The sequence below is a fragment of the Leopardus geoffroyi genome, chromosome X, assembly GCF_018350155.1.
Source record: "Leopardus geoffroyi isolate Oge1 chromosome X, O.geoffroyi_Oge1_pat1.0, whole genome shotgun sequence".
NCBI classification, from domain to species: domain Eukaryota; kingdom Metazoa; phylum Chordata; class Mammalia; order Carnivora; family Felidae; genus Leopardus; species Leopardus geoffroyi.
Window position 1 is genome coordinate 13,593,593 of NC_059343.1, and position 19,294 is coordinate 13,612,886.

General features: G+C 43.5%; 1 protein-coding gene across 7 annotated transcripts in view; it reads left to right on the forward strand.

Moving 5' to 3' along the window:
- REPS2 (RALBP1 associated Eps domain containing 2) overlaps positions 1 to 19,294 on the forward strand; it is a 219,378-nt gene that overhangs the window by 175,487 nt on the left and 24,597 nt on the right. For all 7 annotated transcript variants that reach the window (XM_045470672.1, XM_045470677.1, XM_045470674.1 and 4 more), the window contains 3 exons: positions 6,906 to 6,989; positions 8,206 to 8,351; positions 18,664 to 18,769. In XM_045470672.1, coding sequence (XP_045326628.1) covers positions 6,906 to 6,989; positions 8,206 to 8,351; positions 18,664 to 18,769 — 336 coding nt within the window. The remainder of the gene's footprint in view (positions 1 to 6,905; positions 6,990 to 8,205; positions 8,352 to 18,663; positions 18,770 to 19,294) is intronic.

Consider the following 19,294-nt stretch of genomic DNA (forward strand, 5'->3'; position numbering starts at 1 on the left):
AATGGACAAGAAAACACTTTAGCCTAGTTCGTTTTTGGGGCAGCACCTGTGGCCTTTTTCACACTAGGACCTTGGAGACTTAAATGAAGAGTTTGGGCCATCGATGGTCCCCAGTTGGTCTGGGCTGGCTACATAAAAATTACCCAGGGAGCTTGTTAAAATAGAAGTTTCTAATGCTCCACCCCTAGGAGATTCTAATTAGGGAAGTCTGGAGTAGTATCTAAAAGTCTGTAATTTATAAAAATTCCCCAATACTTCTCCTGTGCAGCTACATTTGGGAACCACTGGGCATAGAAGGTCTAGAACAAACAGAATTGAGTTGGGAAGAAATTTCTGGTGTGTTTGAAGATTGAGGTAATACTTACGTGCCTGGAGCCGGTTCCATATGGGCAAACTAATGCAGTTATGATGCAGAGGTAAACTGGAGCCGGATGATGGAGGGTCTTTTAACTGGCCGAGTGTCCCTAAGGCCTGTGGTGCTATGCCATAGGCCTTACAGACCAATTGAAAGGCTTTTAGGAAGAAGTGTTTTGATGAGAGAAGGTGTTTCACAAAATTAGTTCCTCAGTGTGTGCGGGGTACACTGGACTGAGAAAAAACTGAAGGCTAGAAAAAGACCCAGCACAGTTTTTGCAGCGGCCCAGGTAGGAGGTGGAGTCAGCACATGGACTCAGATGGGAGCTGTAGGTCCTTCGCAGTGCTAGCCTGCCCGGTCCAGACAGGAATCTGGGACATGTTGTTTTAAGCTACTTTAAACAAACCGGTAATTTATCAGTGTTGTGTTCATCTGCTTTAGCTCTTATAAGGAGTGGTTTTGTTGTGTTTGTGTCCAGGAGCTTTTAAAGGAAGCCCAGTAAATTAATTCCTACAGAGAAGGAGTTGGCAGCAGCCAGAGCTGCTGTTGCGAGGAAGGCGGGAGGAAGGGAGAAACGAAGGTGGGCCTTTCTTGCCAGGCAGCAACCCCATCCTCACCCTGCCTCTCCACTCTTGGGGAAGGGAGCCTCGCAGAAATGCCCCAGAGCTAGACCTGCTGACCACGACGAAGACAACCATGCCCCTCTCAAAGGATTAGGTGTGGAATGTGGCATTTGGCCTTGAGGTCAAATGGAATAGTTTTCCTTTGTTCTCTAAAACCCAACCTGTAGGTCATTGTTTCCCAAGGTGTGTTCCACAGAACGTTAGTTCCGCTGGATGTTAATAGGAGTTACATGAGAATAAGAAGTCGAAGCCCAATAAGTTTGGGAACTGCTGGGTTAAGTAAGCCAAGGCAGTGGCTTCCTTTACCTCATGGGATCTCAGAGTGTGTGTGATGTGCAGTGTGCTCTGTGAATTTCTAGGAGGGAGAGAGACTGTGCAGTGTTCCCTAAACTTTTTTTGTAGATTCTTTTTCCTCTCTGCCAGGGGCTGACAGACTGGCCCACAGGCTAAATGTATCCCACCCACGTGTTTTTGTAAAGTTTATTGGAACACGGTCACACCCGTTCATTGTGTTGTCTTTAGCTGCTTTAGCACTGGAGAGCAGAGTTGCACATTTGCATTGGAGACACAGAGACCAAATGGCCTGTACAACTGAAAATATTTATTACCTTGCTCCTTACAGAAAAACTTTTCCTATCCCCGTCCAGGCAACTGATAGAACTGGTGTTCCCTGGAACCCCTATTTGAGAGATACTGCCTTAAGATATAGGTGGGTTGTTCTAACACTGCTTGTGATGAATCTGCTTAATTTTATTCAGCTTTTATGCTGCCATCTATCTTTTCCTCGCTTTAAACTATTTTCTCTCAACCGTTATCCACTGTTGAAGATCAAAATCTGGCTCCCATGTGTCATTGTTCTTTCCTTTGACTTATCACATTCCATCAGTCACCAAGGATGTATTCAGTCTCAAGCTAAATAGCTCTCAAATCTGCCTATCCCTACTCCCGCCAGATTGCTTTAAGTGACCGTCATCTCTTGTCTTGTTTTCATTTTTGGGCTTTTAAGTGAATTGCCCCAAGATGGGTTCCTTTTAATCCATTTTACTCACTGGATTCAGAGTAATCTTTCTAAAATGCAAATCTAGTCTCATCACTTCCCTACTTAAAATCTTTCCATGCCCCCTTCCACCTATGGCTCTCTGGATAAGCTCCAAATCCTCAACATGGATGTATCAGCCAAGATCTGGTGGGGAGAACAGAAACCATTCTAGGTATGTCACCCTGGAAGAGATTTCATTTAAGGAATTAGATACTTAAAGAATTAGATTGCTAGAGGAGCAAAGATGAGGGAAGGCCACCAGTCAGGTTGGCCAGAATTTTCTGAACCTTAAGACTTTGCAAGAACTAAAGGAAACAGCTGGAGATGCTCAGGCTGCCGGAAGCATCTAAGTAACGGTTTGTGGGGAAATGCCTGAGGCCACTACAAGATCTTCCAGCGGCTGAGCCCCATGCTTTTCTTTCCACCACTGCCAGAGGAGCAGTAACACAGCTTCTTTTCTTTCAACTTCTTGGTTTAACGTGAGTGACTCTCAGAGTCAACAAGGAGCATTATTGAAAGGGGATTTTGTAAATATTGTTCCCAGGCTTCTACCCCTGCAACTTAGGGAAGACGACGCAAGTGGGGGAATGGTGCTGAGTAGCTACTAGACCATCTGGGACAGTGATCTCTAAGACCACGTGTGATCCACTGCACTGTTGTTCTCCAGCTGTAGTGCTCTCCTTCTTCTCTACTGTTCACCCTTATTCCGCCCTACTAGACTCCACATTTCAGACTTACGAGAATGGGTGTTTTTGGAGCCTAAAACAGGTGACATTTATTGTCTCGTAGTTTCTGTGGGTTAGAGATTAAGGAGAAACTAATCTGGTGGTTCTGGCTTATGGGGTCTCATTAGGCTGCAGTCAAGATGTCAGCCAGGACTGCAGTTAACTGAAGGCTCGACTGGGGCTGGAAGATCTACCTCAAAGATGGCTCTCCCACATGGCTGTCGGTGGGAGGCCTTAATTCCTTGCTACATGGGCCCCTTGTTAAGACTGCTTGAGTGTTCTCACAACATGGCGGCTGACTTTTTCCAGAACAAGTGATCTGAGAGAGAAACCAAGGAGGAGCACATCAGAAGGCTTTAACTCTCCTATTCTGGGAGCAGTTTGCCTGATGTCTCAGGTCTAGTTCCCTAGAAGTAGAACATGAGTGTTATTTGGAAAGTGATACATGATGTATACAAAATAAATACCTGTGTAATTAAATAGCTAAACAAACGCTACTTCTGGTGGACAATGCTTAGCCTTCCTGGCCCTGTGTCCATTTCTGGGGGGCCAGCTGAGCAGGGTCTATATTGTCCTATCAGCCATAGGAATGGGCAAAGCCCCAGAACAGATCTCCGTGTCCTGAGTGGCAGTACCTTCCAAGTGCACGTGACTTTTCATTGCAAGATGAGAATGAAAATATATGTCTCATTTGTGGATAGGGCAGTATCGAAATTAAAATATGAGATATATATTTTTAAAAGGAACCTAAGCTTGAGTTTCAGTGAGCTCTTGGCTAAAAGTACATTTTCCTGCCTTGCCACATCCTGGCTGGGTACGTGTTACACAGTGAACCGTGAGGGAAGGACTGCCATTTGTACTAGTAATTGTAATCCAAATACTTGTCTCTTTTACAAGATTCAGGCATTGGATTTCAGTTCAGACCTTCAAAACTTTCAGACAAGGGCCTATTTTCCATATTGATAGAGTTGTTCCCTACTTTCTTCAATATGTGCAGGAAAAGGGGAGCTGCTGAGGTCCCCCTGTTTTCATGGGTTATCATTCTCTCCAAGTTGTTACCTTAGAAAAGTCTGAAGAAACAGCAACGAAATCTTCCAGGTTTGTTCTGCTTTCCAGCTGCTAAGCCTTACCCTATTTTCTTGAATGCAAGTGAAATTGTTTATTGTGAAGAGGGGCTTTTGTACCTCTAAATCCCATCTTTGTTTTTATCACAAAGCTTGTTTTCTTTCCTCGTCTCTTTTCCTGGGATAATTTCTGGCTCTGGCGAACCTCTGCCTTTCCAGGACTTTCTTGATCCCCGTGTTCCAGGCTCCTCACAAGATTTCACTCCCCTGAATGTTCAATAGATGGACCCATTTAGAATCAGTCATGAAGTGGTGACGGGCCCTCTTGGTGTCCCTCCCAAGGAGATTGGTGGTTAGATTGTGCCCGATGTGACACCCAGGAGTGGTTTGTTCCCTGCGGTAGAGCTAGAAGACCTAGTCTTTGTATACAATTTCAGAAGGTAAACCTGTGAATGGAAAAAATTGTCAGACGCTTAAAACTGTTCTTTCATCCTTCCCAACTCCCACAACATTCCTGTTTTTAGAGATGTTTAAGAGAGTGTGGAGGCAGTGACAGTGACATTCTACTCCTTTTGCTGTGCTCAGAATCCTTATTTTTGTTGAAAAGAGGGTTCGATTGATCATTTCCCTCAATGTTACTACAAGAGGGAGACTGCTCATCTCCCCAGGAAAGGGAGCATTAGGGCGAGCACTCCTTTGCCTGATAATGGAGGGGACCTGAGCAGTTGAAAGGTGAGGAGACTGGCCTCTGGCTCCTTTTCCCTGGAGGGACGTGCCAATGCGTACCTGCGCTTCTGCAGGGGCTGGTGTGTGTACGCTTGAGGCCAGGACATTCACGTTCCAAGCAATAGATCTGCAGGTGGAGGGCAAGAAGGGACCTCAGGTCCAAGTTGTGTTCTTCTGCACAGGTCATGGGAAGCCCTGCATTTGGGAGGTTATTGGGCCCTCACTCACCCCTTAATGAAACTGACATCGGGCCCACGGATGTTGAAGCAGGACATTATTTGTCAGAACCCAAGGAAGGCGGGTGAACGCTTGGAATCCCCGTGCTCCTGACAAGGAATGGCTCCCGGATAGCTTCGCTCAGATGTTGCCTGGGTGTTTTAAACCCGGTATGGCTAAAAATGAGCTTGCCTTACACCTGTTTCTCTCACAGTTCCTGTCTTGGGGACAGGCCTCTGGTGTTCTCGTGGCATGCTAAGCTGGTGTTCTGGGTTCCAGAGCCTCCTTCCTTACCATCCCCGTGCACTGCCCCAGTAGCTGGCAGCACCCTGAGACTCAGGTCTCACCCAAGTCTTTGTTGACCCGCAAGGCCTGGGTGTGCCTGGAGCCCCCATACTTCCTCACCATAGTCTGGAATTCCACCGAAGCATGCTTGCCCAGTCGTTTCTGTGCCTTTTCCATTAGACTTCAAGCTCCTTGTAAGAAAGGTCTGGTTATCATTTATCTTGAATACCAGCTCTAGCACAAGACTTGCCTGCAGTAGCTGTTCAATACATATTTCTTGAATGACTTACCAGTCAGGCCCGAGAGTACCTGAGGCCGTATTGCATAGTCGTCACATGCCCAGCGTCGGAACCTGAGGCCTGGGTTCAGACTCGGCTGTTTGTGTGATCTTGGGTGAGTTCCTCAACTTCTTGATCATCAGTTTCTTCAGTAATAAGATGGGGGGAATGACTACTTCCTAGGGCTGTGATGAGGAAATGCTTTCATCCCTGCGGAACACCCGGAGAACCGTGTGACACAGTGTTTGGTGTTTCAGATATCTATCGACAACAACAATACAGTTATCCTTGATGGAAAGGAGAAGGCTATAAGCAAAACTTGGAACGAGAAATCAGGCACCAAAAGCCTGCATAGTGGGTTTGAAAGAGGTGCAGAGGTGGTTGGGAACCGAGGTTTCTGGCTAGGGCCGTGCAAATGTGGGAGCGGATGGGATTACTCTGGGAAAGAATGAATGGCAGTGGGAGGTATAGGGTGGGAGAACCAAAGACGGAGCCTTGAGAAATCCTACAGCTGAGGGATGAGAGGAATCAAAACAGGAAAGAAAGATAATGATGATCCGTAGGACTTTGTGGTTCTTCACATGCCAGGGATGGGAGTTTTAAAAAGATAGTCAAGGGTGCTGTGTTGGGCAGAAGGCCTGTGACAAAACTGGAAGAGGCAGGAAGAATCTGATAAATGGGGAAGCATTGGTGCCCTTGTCTGTTTCAGTGGACGCAGAGGAAGGAAGAAGCCATGCAACAGGTTGCAGAAGGCCGGGTTAGGGACAGACTGGACACACTAAGGCTGATGGTTGTGCTGCAGCGTGTGTTCCTGTAATGCATTTTAATTTGTGGGTAGAGGACTGTTGTCACTATCACGAAGTCCCGTTAGTTCATTTACATGGAGGGTTTTTCTCAGCACGTTAACACTTTGCATTGCCGACTAATAGCAGCTGAATGTAGCAAGCCTCCTGGAGATGGGGGCGCAGCAGTGGTGCCTCGTCTTCCTGTGCTCTGCTGCTTGGCTCTCTGGCACCTGCTGTGCCTTGACGGGCTTTGGGAGCATTACTTGCCAATCTTGGTGCATTTATTCATTGATTCCATACCACTACGTGGCCTCAACCCTTCTGTTGATTCCTTTCATCATGCTCTCCCATCCCTACCTGTTTAAAGGTAAAGAGTCCTATCTGTTTTTCTTAGGAATTTAATATATTTAAAAAATATTTTTAAAGTGTTTTTTTATTATTATTATGGTTATTGTTTTTGTTAGTGCTTGGGTTAAAATTTTGACTCCTTTCCCAGTGCCTTTTTTTTCTGATAATCCTAATTTTTTTTGTTTGCACTTATAAGGCATTAGTGTTTTGCAATATGTATGTCCAGTTACAGACATAACCGTGACTTCTTTTCTTAAGATTGAACAATGCTGGAAGGGAGCATGGGAGGGAATGACAGGGTGTAGGGAACTTTTTCTCAAGGATCTGAAGACCTGACCATGCTTGGCTGTAAGTTGGTCTAAATCAACTTCCACTTAGCGACTTTTTCTAAGTTTTCTTCATTATATATTTAGGTAGTTATGTTTCTGCATTTTTATCTTCTGTGTGATATTTTGCTACAGTCTGAGCAAGCGCCTGAGGCTGAAATACACCCCCAGCTGAACAGAGCCCCCTCCCAAGCTGCAGAGAGCAGTCCAGCAAAGAAGGTAAGGCCAAGGGGAAGGTGCTACTGTCATGGCATTATGAGCCCCTCCCCTGGGCTTCTTGTCTTTGTTTGCAAATCTCTTTCATGGTTTTTGTGTCCTGAGGTGAATGTTAATGATTCGGGTTTCCTAGAATGTAGGTTCTTTGTGAAGATTAGGGTGCTGATGATTCTTGGGCCTGACCTTGGTGCCACTGACAGTTTGCACTTCCCTCTTCAACACCCCAGTTAAATATGGCGGCCTTGCTTTTGGCAAGTTCAGGCGGTATGGTGGGGAGGGCCAGGTGCCTTTAGCAGAACCCTGCATGCTGCTGAGCCTCTGGGAGTGCCTCTGAGGGAGGGCAGTCTGCTCTTTGTGTGCCATGGTGCCCTCTTGAGTCCTGGTGTCTTCACTTTAGCCTCACCCCCCTCCTCCATGTCTCTGAGTCCCACGTCATTTTGCTCAGTAGGCACCACTCACTCGTCGTGTTCTCTGTTCACCTCATCCTCTTCTTACTGGTCCCATTTTTCTCAGACCCTTCTCTGGTCAGAACACTGGCCTTGGGCTCAGGAGCATGGGTGAGGAGGGGCCTCCCAGGAAGCAGGCTGGCTGTCTCCTCCCAGAAGACATTGTGGCTCTTGCTGGGGCACCTGGGTGGCTGAGTCGGTTAAGCATCGACTTCAGCTCGGGTCATGATCTCACGGTTCGCTGGTTCGAGCCCCGCATTGGGCTCTGTGCTGAGAGCCTGGATCCTGCTTCGGATTCTGTGTCTCCCTCTAGCTCTCTGCCCCTCCCCCACTTGTGCTCTGTCTCTGTCTCTCAAAAAAATGAATAAACATTAAAAAATTTAGAAGACGACATTGTGGCCCTTGAGCTTGACTTCATGTAGGAATTGGGAATGGAAGAATGAGGAGCAGATGACTGAGACCATCACAAACTTCAAAACGTCTAACATATTCCCACAAGCCCCAAAGTGAGGCAAGAGTGAGCTTTGTCTTCAGTTAGAAAAGGCCTCGTGGTGTGAGATGCACACAGCATTCAGAAAAGGAAGAGAGGGAGGGTGGAACCTGATGCCTGTGTCCCTCCAGTTCTTGCCAAGCCGTGAATTTGCCTTTTATCCTCGGGTGTGGAGTTGGAACAGAGCATACGCCTGACCTAGAGGAACATGGGGCTTTGGCATAATGGGGGAGCATTTCGGTTTTTAACTTTTGGGTTTTATTGTTTTGTATTTAATCCACAGGACATACCGTATTCTCAGCCTCCATCAAAGCCCATCCGAAGGAAATTCCGACCTGAAAACCCAGCTACAGAAAACCAAGACACTTCTACCGCTGTTGGTGGGCCAGCATCGGCAGCGACTGTGAAACCCCACGCGGCAGTCCAAAAGTAAGTCCATCAGATCAGTGAGGTCGGAGACTACCTTTTAAATCTTCACGCATGTGTAAATGTAAATATGTTTACATTTATATTCATGGCCATAGAAGAGTGTGATTTTACGGTTGTATTTCATCTTAGTCATCTCTGTGGTACTATTACAGCCTGCCAGTCCCCTAGAAAGAGACCACCACCCCAAGGGGCGAGCGAGTACAAAGCTGTAGCATTTTGGTTTGATTCCTGCCTTCCCTCCTCTTTGTCTCCTTCCCACCCCTCTTCTTATGGGGGCCCACGTTTTCCGAGGAGGAAGACAGTGATAGAGATGCCAGTCTTCCCTCTTGACCTGTCTTCTGTTGCCCCAGGGCGAATGGTTAGCTTCATGACCCTTAGACCCAGCTTTCAGTAGATGTGGCTTGTGATTTCTTCTCAGTCCCCATGAAAATTGCCTGTTTTCACTCATCTCGGCACAGAATGGTTGCATGTGGAGCATCCAAAATGCCCATATGACTGGCTGTAACAGACATTGGAGGGAGGGGGGCACACCTGTGGACATGGCCGGGAGCCGAGAGAACAGTGCTCTTGGACAAACCATTTTTCTCCAGAAGGCTTTGGCTTTAAGGAAGGCTGTCACTTGCCTCAGTTTCCCTCTAGTGAAATCAAGCGAGGTGTTGAGGGCAGAAACCTGCTGCTGTGCATGACTTTGCAAGTGAGCTCGACTGGTCACTAATGTCAGTGCTCAAGATGTGCCCTGACACTGCTCTCGAGGCCTCGCAGATCCCAGGGGCTGCTTTGGGCTTCTCCCATTTCCACTGTTGTGGAAGGAGAAGCAACAGACTCTGGGGGTGCAACTTGCCTTTGGAGCCCAAACCCCGTTCTGAATTTGTGTGGCACTATTCTTCACAGGATGGTGTCTATGTCTGTTTTTCCAAATGGATCATTTCCTAACGGTGTCAGTGCATAAAGGAAGTGTATTTTGTCCTTACTGGCCGCTGACAGCCTCGACCATCTTCCTGTCACCCTCAGGCCTAGGGGACGGATCCCCGTCAGGGACAGAGATGGCTAAACTCGCTTCCGAGTGCTCCCCCAGCTTTCCGCTTTAGTCTCTGTTTCACATTACCGCTGGTCAGGGGTGGCCGCTACATCTACCAGAGCGCACAGACGGTGGCTGGTGGGGCTCACGCAGAGATCTTTTTCATTTTCTTTCCTTCGTCTGTTTTTTTAAACAGCTTTATCGAGGTATAATTCACATAGCATACAATTCACCCTTTTCCATGTACAGTTTGGTCGTGTTCAGTATATCCACAGAGTTGTGCAGCTGTTGCCGCAATCTAATTTTAGAACATTTTCATTGCCCCCAAAAGAAATTCCATTCCCGTTAGCAGTCACTTTCCATTCCCCATCCTGCGTCCCAGGCAACCACTAATCTACTTTTTTTTTTTTTTTTTTTTTTTATAAATTTGCCTGTTCTGGCCATGTCATGTAAATGGAATCATGCAACATGTGGTCTTTTGTGGCTGGCTTTTTTCCCAGTTACCATTGCGTGTCCAAGGTTTATCTGTGTTGTGGCACAAATGGGTACTTCTTTTTTTATTGCTCAGTAATGTTCCGTTATATGGATAGACCCCGTTGTATTTATCCGTTTCTCACTTGATGGGCATGTGGGTTGTTGCCACTTTGAAGCTAGAAAGAACATCACTGGTACACTCTTTGTGTACAAGTTTTTTGTGTGGTCTTACGTTTTCATTTGTCTGCAGTATGTACTTAGGAGTGCAATTTCTGGGTCATATGGCAGCTCTATATTTAGTATTTTGAGGACCTGCCAAACTGTTTTCCACTGTGACTGCAGCATTTTACAGTTTGGCGGGTAACAAACGAGAGTTCCAGTTTCTCCAGTTTCTTCCAACACTTGTTGTTATCTGTTTTTTTTTTTTTTCTTTAATTTTTACAGCCATCGTAGTGGGTGTGAAGGGGTATCTTATTGTGCTTTTGATTTGCATTTCCCTCTTGCCTAATGAGGTTGAACATCTTTTCATATATTTATTGGCCATTTGTGTATCTTCTTCAGTCAAATGTCTACTCAGATCCTTTGCCCTTTTTTGCTCAGATTTTTTTTTTTATTCTGAGTAATGGGTTCTTGGCCTATTCTGGATACAAGTCCCTTGTCAGATGTATGACTTGCAAGTATTCTTTCCCATTCTGTAGGTTGTCTTTTCACTTTCTTCAAGGTGTCCTTTGCAGTGCAGAAGTTTGTAATATTGATGACATCCAGTTTATCTATTTTTCTTTCTTTTGTTACTTGTGCTTTTAGTGTCATAGCTAGGAGCCATTGCCTAATCCAAGTTCATAAAGATTTTTTCCTGTGTTTGCTTCTACAGATTTTATAGTTTTAGCTCTTACATCGAAATCCATGGTTAATTTTGAGTTCATGTTTGTGTATTGTGTGAGGAAGGGCCCCAGCTTCACTCTTTTGCATGTGGATATCCTGTTGTTCCCGTACCATTTGTTGAAAGGAGATCCTTTTTTCTTTTATCTACCTGTTTAGTGACTGTCCCTCGTTGTGATACTCTCTCACTAGTTAGATGACCATGTGGTGTCAGGCTGAGAGAGTGTCCTGGCCACCAGCAACACAAATAGCGCTGTAAATGGCAGGGATGAATTTCCTACAGCTTGTTTTAGTTCCTAGACCAGTTTATTTTGGAGTGATAAGAAGCAACTTAGCATTCATAATTTATTTTATTTTTATTAAAAAAATTGTTTTATTTATTTTGAGAGAGAGCGAGCAGAGGAGGAGCAGAGAGAGTCCCAAGCAGGTTCCACACTGTCCACACAGAGCCCAACGCACTCACAATGCACACAGCCAATGAACTCATGAACCACAAGATCGTGACCTGAGCCGAAACCAAGAATCTGACCCTTAACCGACTGAGCCACCCAAGCACCCCAGCATTCATAATTTTTTAAGCCCTGGAGAGAGAGACAGCCAGAAACATGATGTATAGTTCTTATTCACCCATGGTTTTTTGGGAAAAGAATTAAATTCTCATGTACTTAGACATCTCTTGTCTGTAGGAAATTAATCTCTCTCATGCATCTGGAGTGGTCTTTACTATGTATTGTTTGGGGAAAAATGAGAAAAGAGTCACAAATCATTTTCTTAATTACCTAACAGAACCCTGGTTAAGAAAGGCTAAAAAAAAAAAAAAAAGACTAGTTGGAAAGTGGTCATCAGCTCTTTGGGAAATCAACATCAGCACTGACCTATTGTAAGAAACAAATTCTTCTTCAGATATCATCGTCTACTCCATTTAGGGCAAAAGAAAAATAAAATATTGTCTCCACGCAAGCTGCTGAGTCCAGGTTATAACTAATAAACACCTCTTGTATTGTGTCATCATTAATGAGCTGCTCCTAAGGACAAAAATGGGTTTTTTAAAGAAATACTTTGGTTTACTTGGTTTTGCCTCACATCTCGCCTATCTAGTAAAGATGAACTTTGGGAAAATAGAATTGTTTGAACAGTTTGGAGAGAGAGGATGTTGTGTAACAGTACTATGACTGAAACTGTGCCAGCGGCCACAGCGTCCTGGACCACCCCAGGGCATACCCAGCAGCCAGTGTGGCAGTGTCTGCTTGCCTGCATGACGCTCTCAATGTGGCTGGGATTCTGTTTTTCTTCCTGCTTCATATTTGGCAGCACTGGAATGTCTGTGGGGCTGATGAGTGGCATCCCTAATGAAATCTACCATTTCCAAGTAGAGAAAAGGCAATACAACTTCATTTCTTAGAAGCTGTACTCATAATTCCTTGGGAGAAATCAGGGCTCAGGTTGGAGGCTAAGAAGATTTTTCTCATCAAGAGACCCTAGTTTATATTCTTTCAAATATTGATTCAGCTGTTTGATTGAAACCCAGGTAACAGCCACTCAGCTAACATAGAAATTGCCTTCTTTCCTGTGTAAAAATCTGAGATGGTGAGTAGTTGAAGCATAGAGTAGCTCTGCCCAGGAACCCAGATGCCTTCCTCTGTTCTTGTTCTAGATCCCCATGGGGGTTCCCTTTATCCCTGTGGTTGCAGATGGCTCACCAGCATGTTCATATTCTGGGCCCCAGAGAGGAGAAAGGAAAAATGGAGAGAAAACAGATTACTTTTAAGGACATGACTCAGAAGTGGCACACATCACTTCTCTCTGATCCCTTTGGCCCAGAGTTAGACATATAGCCTTACCTACCTGAAGTAGAGACAGGGAAATAGAGTTTTTTGGTTGGAAGGCGTGTACCTCATTCAACTGCAGATGATAGGCTGGCTACTGCAAACAAGAGGGCACAGGAATAGGTTTTGGAGGATAGTCGGCCGCAAAACGTTGAGTGGACAGTGCCTCACAATGCTGCAGTTCTTAATTGATAGATAGCATGACACACAGTAGAACCAGACAAAGTAAATGTCTGCTTAACTGTTACTTCTTCATTTTCCTCCGTGGAAACCAGGCCAGTTAGAGCCTGGCCTGGAACAGTGAGTGAAAATATTACAAGAACCTGAAGAGACAAACTGCAGAAGCAACTCTTAAGAGGATGGGGCAAGTTAAATGCTTCGCTGACCTCTTCATAGGTATTCTGGGCTTGATCCTATCTTGGTGTTATTTAGGCCTCCTTTGTAGCAAATGATAAAAAGCAACTTGAGGTAGCAAAACCATTCTCTTTATTATAAGAATATAGGGGTGACTCATAGAAATCCGCGGCAGGATTAGGAGTGGGTTGGAAGAGAAGATTGCAAACCCTTTGGGGTGCCTTCTCATTCCTCTCAATTTTCTTAGGGTGTTTTTGACATTTTTATCTGTGAAGACTCCTCAAGCACCTACAACTCCAGAGATTACTTTCTCTCTGTGCTGGGCCCAGGCTGAACTGAACTATTAGCCATAACCCAGATCCTTTGGAGGGAGAATTTGGTCAGCTCAGCATGGGCCAGCATCCACTCAAGGGTCAAAATAGAGGTGAAGGTTTTCTTAAGACAAATATGACTGCCTGCCAGGGGCCCATCCCAGTGGAGGAGGTGGGAGGAGATGGAGACAGTTCCCAAAGAAGGAGGAAACTGTTAGGAACTGAGCACACATAATGTGGTAGTTTAAAGAGGGACATCAAGTTCTGATCAACATCTTTTTTTAAACTTTTTATTTTGAAATAATTACAGATTCACAAGAAATTACAAAAACTGTACAGAGCAGTCCTGTGTATCTTTTTTTTTAATCTATTTTCTTCTTTTTTAATGTTTTATTTTTGAGAGAGCGAGACAGAGCGAACGCACATGCAAGTAGGTGAGGGGCAGAGAGAGGGGGACAGAGGATCCGAAGTAGGCTCTGTGCTGACAGCAGCAAGCCCGATGCGGGGCTCAAACTCTCAAACCACGAGATCATGACCTGAGCCAAGCTCAGATGCTTAACCGACTGAGCCATCCAGGTGCCCCAGTCCTGTGTTCTTTCGCCTAGTTTCTCCTAATGGATAACATTTTACCCAAATGTAGTACAATATCAAAACCAGGAAACTGGCATTGGGATAGTGTATGTGTAGTTCTGTGTCATTTAATCCCATGTGTAGAGTCTTGTAACCACCACTGTAATCAAGGTACAGAAGTCAGACCTACCCCGTCCTCCTCACCATTCCTTACCCCTGGCAACGATTGATCTGTTTCCCCTATCTATAGTTTTATCATTTTGAGAATATTATATAAATAGAATCGCACAGCATGTGACCTTATGAGTTTGGCTTTTTTTCACTTGGCACAGTCCCTTGACATCCAAGTTATGTATCTCAGTCCACACTGCTAAGCTGTATTCTGTGGTATGGATGTACTACAGTCTGTTGAGCCATTTGCCTGTCGAGAGACGTTTTGGTTGTGTCTAGTTGTTCAGAATTGTAAATAAAGCTACTATGAGCATCTTGTGTACAGGTTCTCATGTGTACATAACTTTTGATTTCTCTGGTATAAATGTCCAAGAATGTGACTGCTGGGTTGTGTGTTGAGTATATGTTTAGTTTTTAAAGAACCTGCCACGCTGTTTTCCAAAATGGCTCTACCATTTTACATTTCCACCGGCAATGTATGGCAGGTGCAGTGTGTCCACATCCTCACCAGCATTTGGTATTGTCACTATTTTTTTTTTACTTTAGCTGTTCAAATAGTTGTGTAGTTCTATCCTATTGTGGTCTTAATTTGCATTTCCCTAATGGCTAGTGATGTCGAGCATCTTTTCATGTGTGTATTTGCCATCATATATCCTCTTTGGTAACGTCTCTTGAAGTCCTTTGCCCGTTTTCTAATTGAATTGTTTTTTGTTGTTGAGATTTGAGAGTTCCTTATGTGTTTTAAATACATAGAAATGGTCAGATACGTGTTTTGAATATATTTTCTCTCAGTCTGTAGCTTGTCATTTCATCCTCTTTAACAGTCTTTTGTAGTGTGAAAGCTCTTAAAATTTCGAAGAAGTCCAGCTCATTGATTTTTTTTTTTCTTGTATGGATCGTGCTTTTTTTGTCGCATCTAAAACTCTTCACCAAGCCCTAGGTCCTAAAGATTTTCTCGTCTGTTTTCTTCTAAAAGTTTTGTAATTTTACACTTTATATTTAACTTGCTGGATCCATTAGGTCAGGGTTCTTTTCCTTTTTTTTTTGGCTTGTGGATGTTGAACTGCTTCAGCCCTGTTGGTTGAAAAGACTATTCTTGCTCCATTGACTTACATTTGCACATCTGTCAAAACTAAGTTGTACCAATGTGAATCTGTTTCTGGGTTCTCTGTTCTGTTTGGCTAATCTATGTGTCTTTTCCTCTTGCCAATACCACACAGTACTGATTCCTGTTTTCATTACTTATTTACTTGATTACTATAGCTCTATAATAAAATGTCTATTTCTCCCACTTTATTAGGATTTTTTAGAATTGTTTTAGCTATTCTGATTCCTCTGACCTTCCATGTAAGTTTTAGAGTAATTTTGTATTGATCTACAAAAATCTTGCTGAAATTTCAGTAGGAATTATGTTAACCTTTGTATCAACCTGGGGAGAGTTGATATCTTTACTATGTTGAGTCATCCAATCCATGAACATGATAAATATTTCTCTATTTATTTTGATTCTAATTTTTCATTAGTGTTGCATAGTTTTCAGCATGTAAATCTTTTTTTTTTTTTTTTACCATTTTATTTATTTATCTAATTTACATCCAAGTTAGCAAATAGACCCATAATGATTTCAGGAGTATATTTCTTAATGCCCCTTACCCATTTTAGCCCATCCCCCCTCCCACAACCCCTCCAATAACCCTCTGTTTGTTCTCCATGTTTGGTTGGACATAAGAGTCTCTTAGGTTTTGTCCCCCTCCCTGTTTTTATATGATTTTTGCTTCCCTTCCCTTATGTTCATCTGTTTTGTATCTTGAAGTCCTCATATGAGTGAAGTCCTATGATATTTGTCTTTCTCTGACCAATTTTGCTTAGCAATAATACCCTCTAGTTCCATCCACGTAGTTGCGAATGGCAAGATCCATGCTCCTGGATAGGAAGAACAAATATTGTTAAAATGTTAATACTACCCAAAGCAATCTACATATTCAATGCAATACTTATCAAAATAACACCAGCATTCTTCACAGAGCTAGAACAAACAATCCTATAATCTGTATGGAACCAGAAAAGACCCAGAATAGCCACAGCAATCTTGAAAAAGAAAACCAAAGCAGGAGACATCACAATCCCGGACTTCAAGCTGTATTCCAAAGCTGTAATCATCAAGACAGTATGGTAATGGCACAAAAACAGATACTTGGATCAATGGAACAGAATAGAGAACCCAGAGATGGACCCACAAACATATGGCCAACTAGACTTTGACAAAGCAGGAAAGAATATCCAGTGGAATAAAGTCAGTATGTAAATCTTGTATCTGTTTTAATATATCTAAGAATTTCTGTTTGAATCTTTGTAAGTGGTACTGTATTTTTCCCCAAGTATTCATTGTTACTGTATCAAAACTCTATTGATTTTTGTATGTTAATCTTCTGTCCTCCAAACTCACTTCTATTCTTGCTGAAATAATAGTTCTGAGAATTTTTCTTTATAGATTCCGTGGAATTTTCTATATAGGTCATTATGTCATCGGCAGATAGTGACAGTTTCATTCTTTCCAATATGTGTGCCTTTTATTTCTTTTTCTTGAATTATTGTGCTAGCTAGGACTTCTAGCACTGTGTTGAAAATAATAATGAGAGTAAAAATCCTTGCTTTGTTCATCTTAGGGGGAAAGCATTCAGTTTTTCATTATGTATGATGTTAGCTGTGGCTTTTTTTGTAGAAATTCTTCATCAAGTTGAGCAGTTTGGCCTCTATTCACAGTTTTCTGAGAGTTTTTATCATGAAATGGGTATTGAGTTTTAATCGGTGCGTTTTCTATATCGGTTGATACAATCATGTGAGTTTTTTCTTTCAACTGTCAGGATGGTGGATTATACTGATTGACTTTTGAATATTAAATCAGTCTTGCATCTCTGGAATAAAACTCTCTTGGTCATGGTGTATAGTATTTAAATATATTGATAAATTCCATTTGTTAATATTTTATTAAAAGATTTTGCATCTGTCTCCAGGAGAGATACTTTGCCTAATTTATGTCTTGCTAGGCTGCCCCCTTCCAAGTCATTTCACTAGAGAGAGCAGCATTTGGGCTTGGTGGAAGGTGCTTTTTTATGTCTGCCCTTATTGGCATTTATGGATTTGTGACTTCTCCACTATCTAGTCTGGAATATATGAAGCAAACAAGAAAACTCAGGAAATTCACTGCTATGTATTTCCCTGGGTACCAAGTTCCCTAGCTGGTTTGCCTTCTTCACTTTTTGGAGTAATCTTTTTTTTTTTTTTTAAGTTTATTTATTTTGAGGGAGAGGGGGAGGGGAGGGGGAGGGGAGAAGGAGGGGTAGAAAGAGAGGGAGAGAGAAGGAGGGGCAGAGGGAGAGGGAGAGGGAGAGAGAGAGAATCCCAAGTAGGCTCTGCGTGGTCAGTGCAGAGCCCAACGTGGGGTTCAATCTCACAACTGTGAGATCATGACCTGAGCCCAAATCAAGAGTCAGACGCTTAACTGACTGAGCCACCCAAGTGCCCCTTTTTCAAGTAATCTTATGTTTGTTTTATACATCATGTCCAGGATTTTAACTGTACTTGGTGGGTAGAGAGAAGTGTGTCTACTCTATGTTGTCCTGAAACCGGAAGGTCAATCCTTATCTTTCTAAACGTAGATTTTAAAGCCTCTTCCATGCCTATTTATGGATGGAAAAAAATTCATCTTGAAACTTGTTGGGGAAGGGAGTATGCCTTCTGCAGATGGTAGCAGAGTGGGTACCAGAGTGTACATTCTCAGCGAATATTAATCAGATCTCCACAGTGGTCGCTGTCTCCACAGCCAGCAGCTCTGGCTGAGTTGCTCTCACCTAGAACCCACCTCTCACTGATTACAAATATGTCTGGGTTTTTGTTTTTCCTCTGAGAATTCAGTATTTTTTGCGGTGGGATATAGGGCTATAGGTTATGCAGTCACGTTGATTTATCATCCCAACTGTAGACAGCTTTGAAAGAGAAAGAGGGTTCTGAGAATAATTAGGGCCAGACAAGCAGTGTAAGCAGAGACTGTAATGGGCAAAGTGGAACATGTGGTCACCCTAGTTATACCTGCTCTGTGAATTTACTATCGACTTAATGTGGGGATACTGGTATTAAAACATTTCTGTTTTCCTCAGTGCCACAGATGTGTGCTGGTGAACGCACACATGTGAGCATACTCACATACACTCAAGCGTTTATGCCTAACAATGAAGAAATGAAGGAGAGTTATACAGGCTGGCTAAGTTAATGTAGGATTTTTGCTAAAGAGAATGTTCTTCTATTCATTTCCTTCAGACTTGTCCACAGGGGCCACCTGCGGGTCTTTTAAATGCCATTAATGCTCACACAAAAAGGGCATTCTAGTTAATGTGGTTTGTCAGGAAGAAATACTTATTAAATTGTCTGGGAATAAATGGAATGCGAGGTTTGAAAAGGTCCAATTCACAGCTTTTCTTCAAGTTATAAAATGGGAATTACTTCAGGTGTAAATAATTGATCCCGACAAATTTGTTTCATTTGGTGTGCACCTGCCTGCTGCCTGTCTGTGAATGTATGATTTTATTTTTGGAGCCCTGTGACGTTGGTCCCTTGTTCGTTTAGCACTTCCCATGAATCCGAGTGTTTGGACCCACAAGGGTCTGGACCTCTGGGTTCTAGCTCACTGAACTGTTTGTGCTTTTTTATAGACAGTCTTCCAAACAGAAGAAGGCTATTCAAACTGCTATCCGCAAAAATAAAGAGGCAAACGCGGTGCTGGCCCGGTTGAACAGTGAACTCCAGCAGCAGCTCAAGGTAAGGGGCTTCCCGAATGTGGATCACCAAGCTTTCTGTGTGGTGGTTTTGTTTTGCCCCTTGGCCGCGCACTGGCTTCTGTTCCTGTTGGTAAGACTTTCATCTTTGTTCTCAAACTTCTTTTGGAAGGCAGAGAATCGCTGCACTTAAGTTTCGTGGGTTGATTCTTGTATGTTTAGAGGAAGACTAGTCACTTGAATGTTGCAGGCTGCATATCGTGTGTTCGTTAAACGGACAGAAAATCTATTACAAAGGCTGTCTGAAGCATTCTTCTTTGTCCAAAGCTTCTGGATAAACCCTTGATCGTTTAGATCCTCCCTGAATGATTCTATACTTCTTTAGGCCGAAGAGGGTGGCCCTGATAACTATCAAAGGCCCAACCCCTCCCCTGAGCACTTTGGAAGTGGTTCCATGGCACCTTCTCAAGGACATGATCCCTGTCCTTATTACCGCTTGCTCTTTTCCCTTCATCTCTCCTGTGTTAGTTTCCCATCACCATCGTAACGAAGTACTACAAACTCGGTG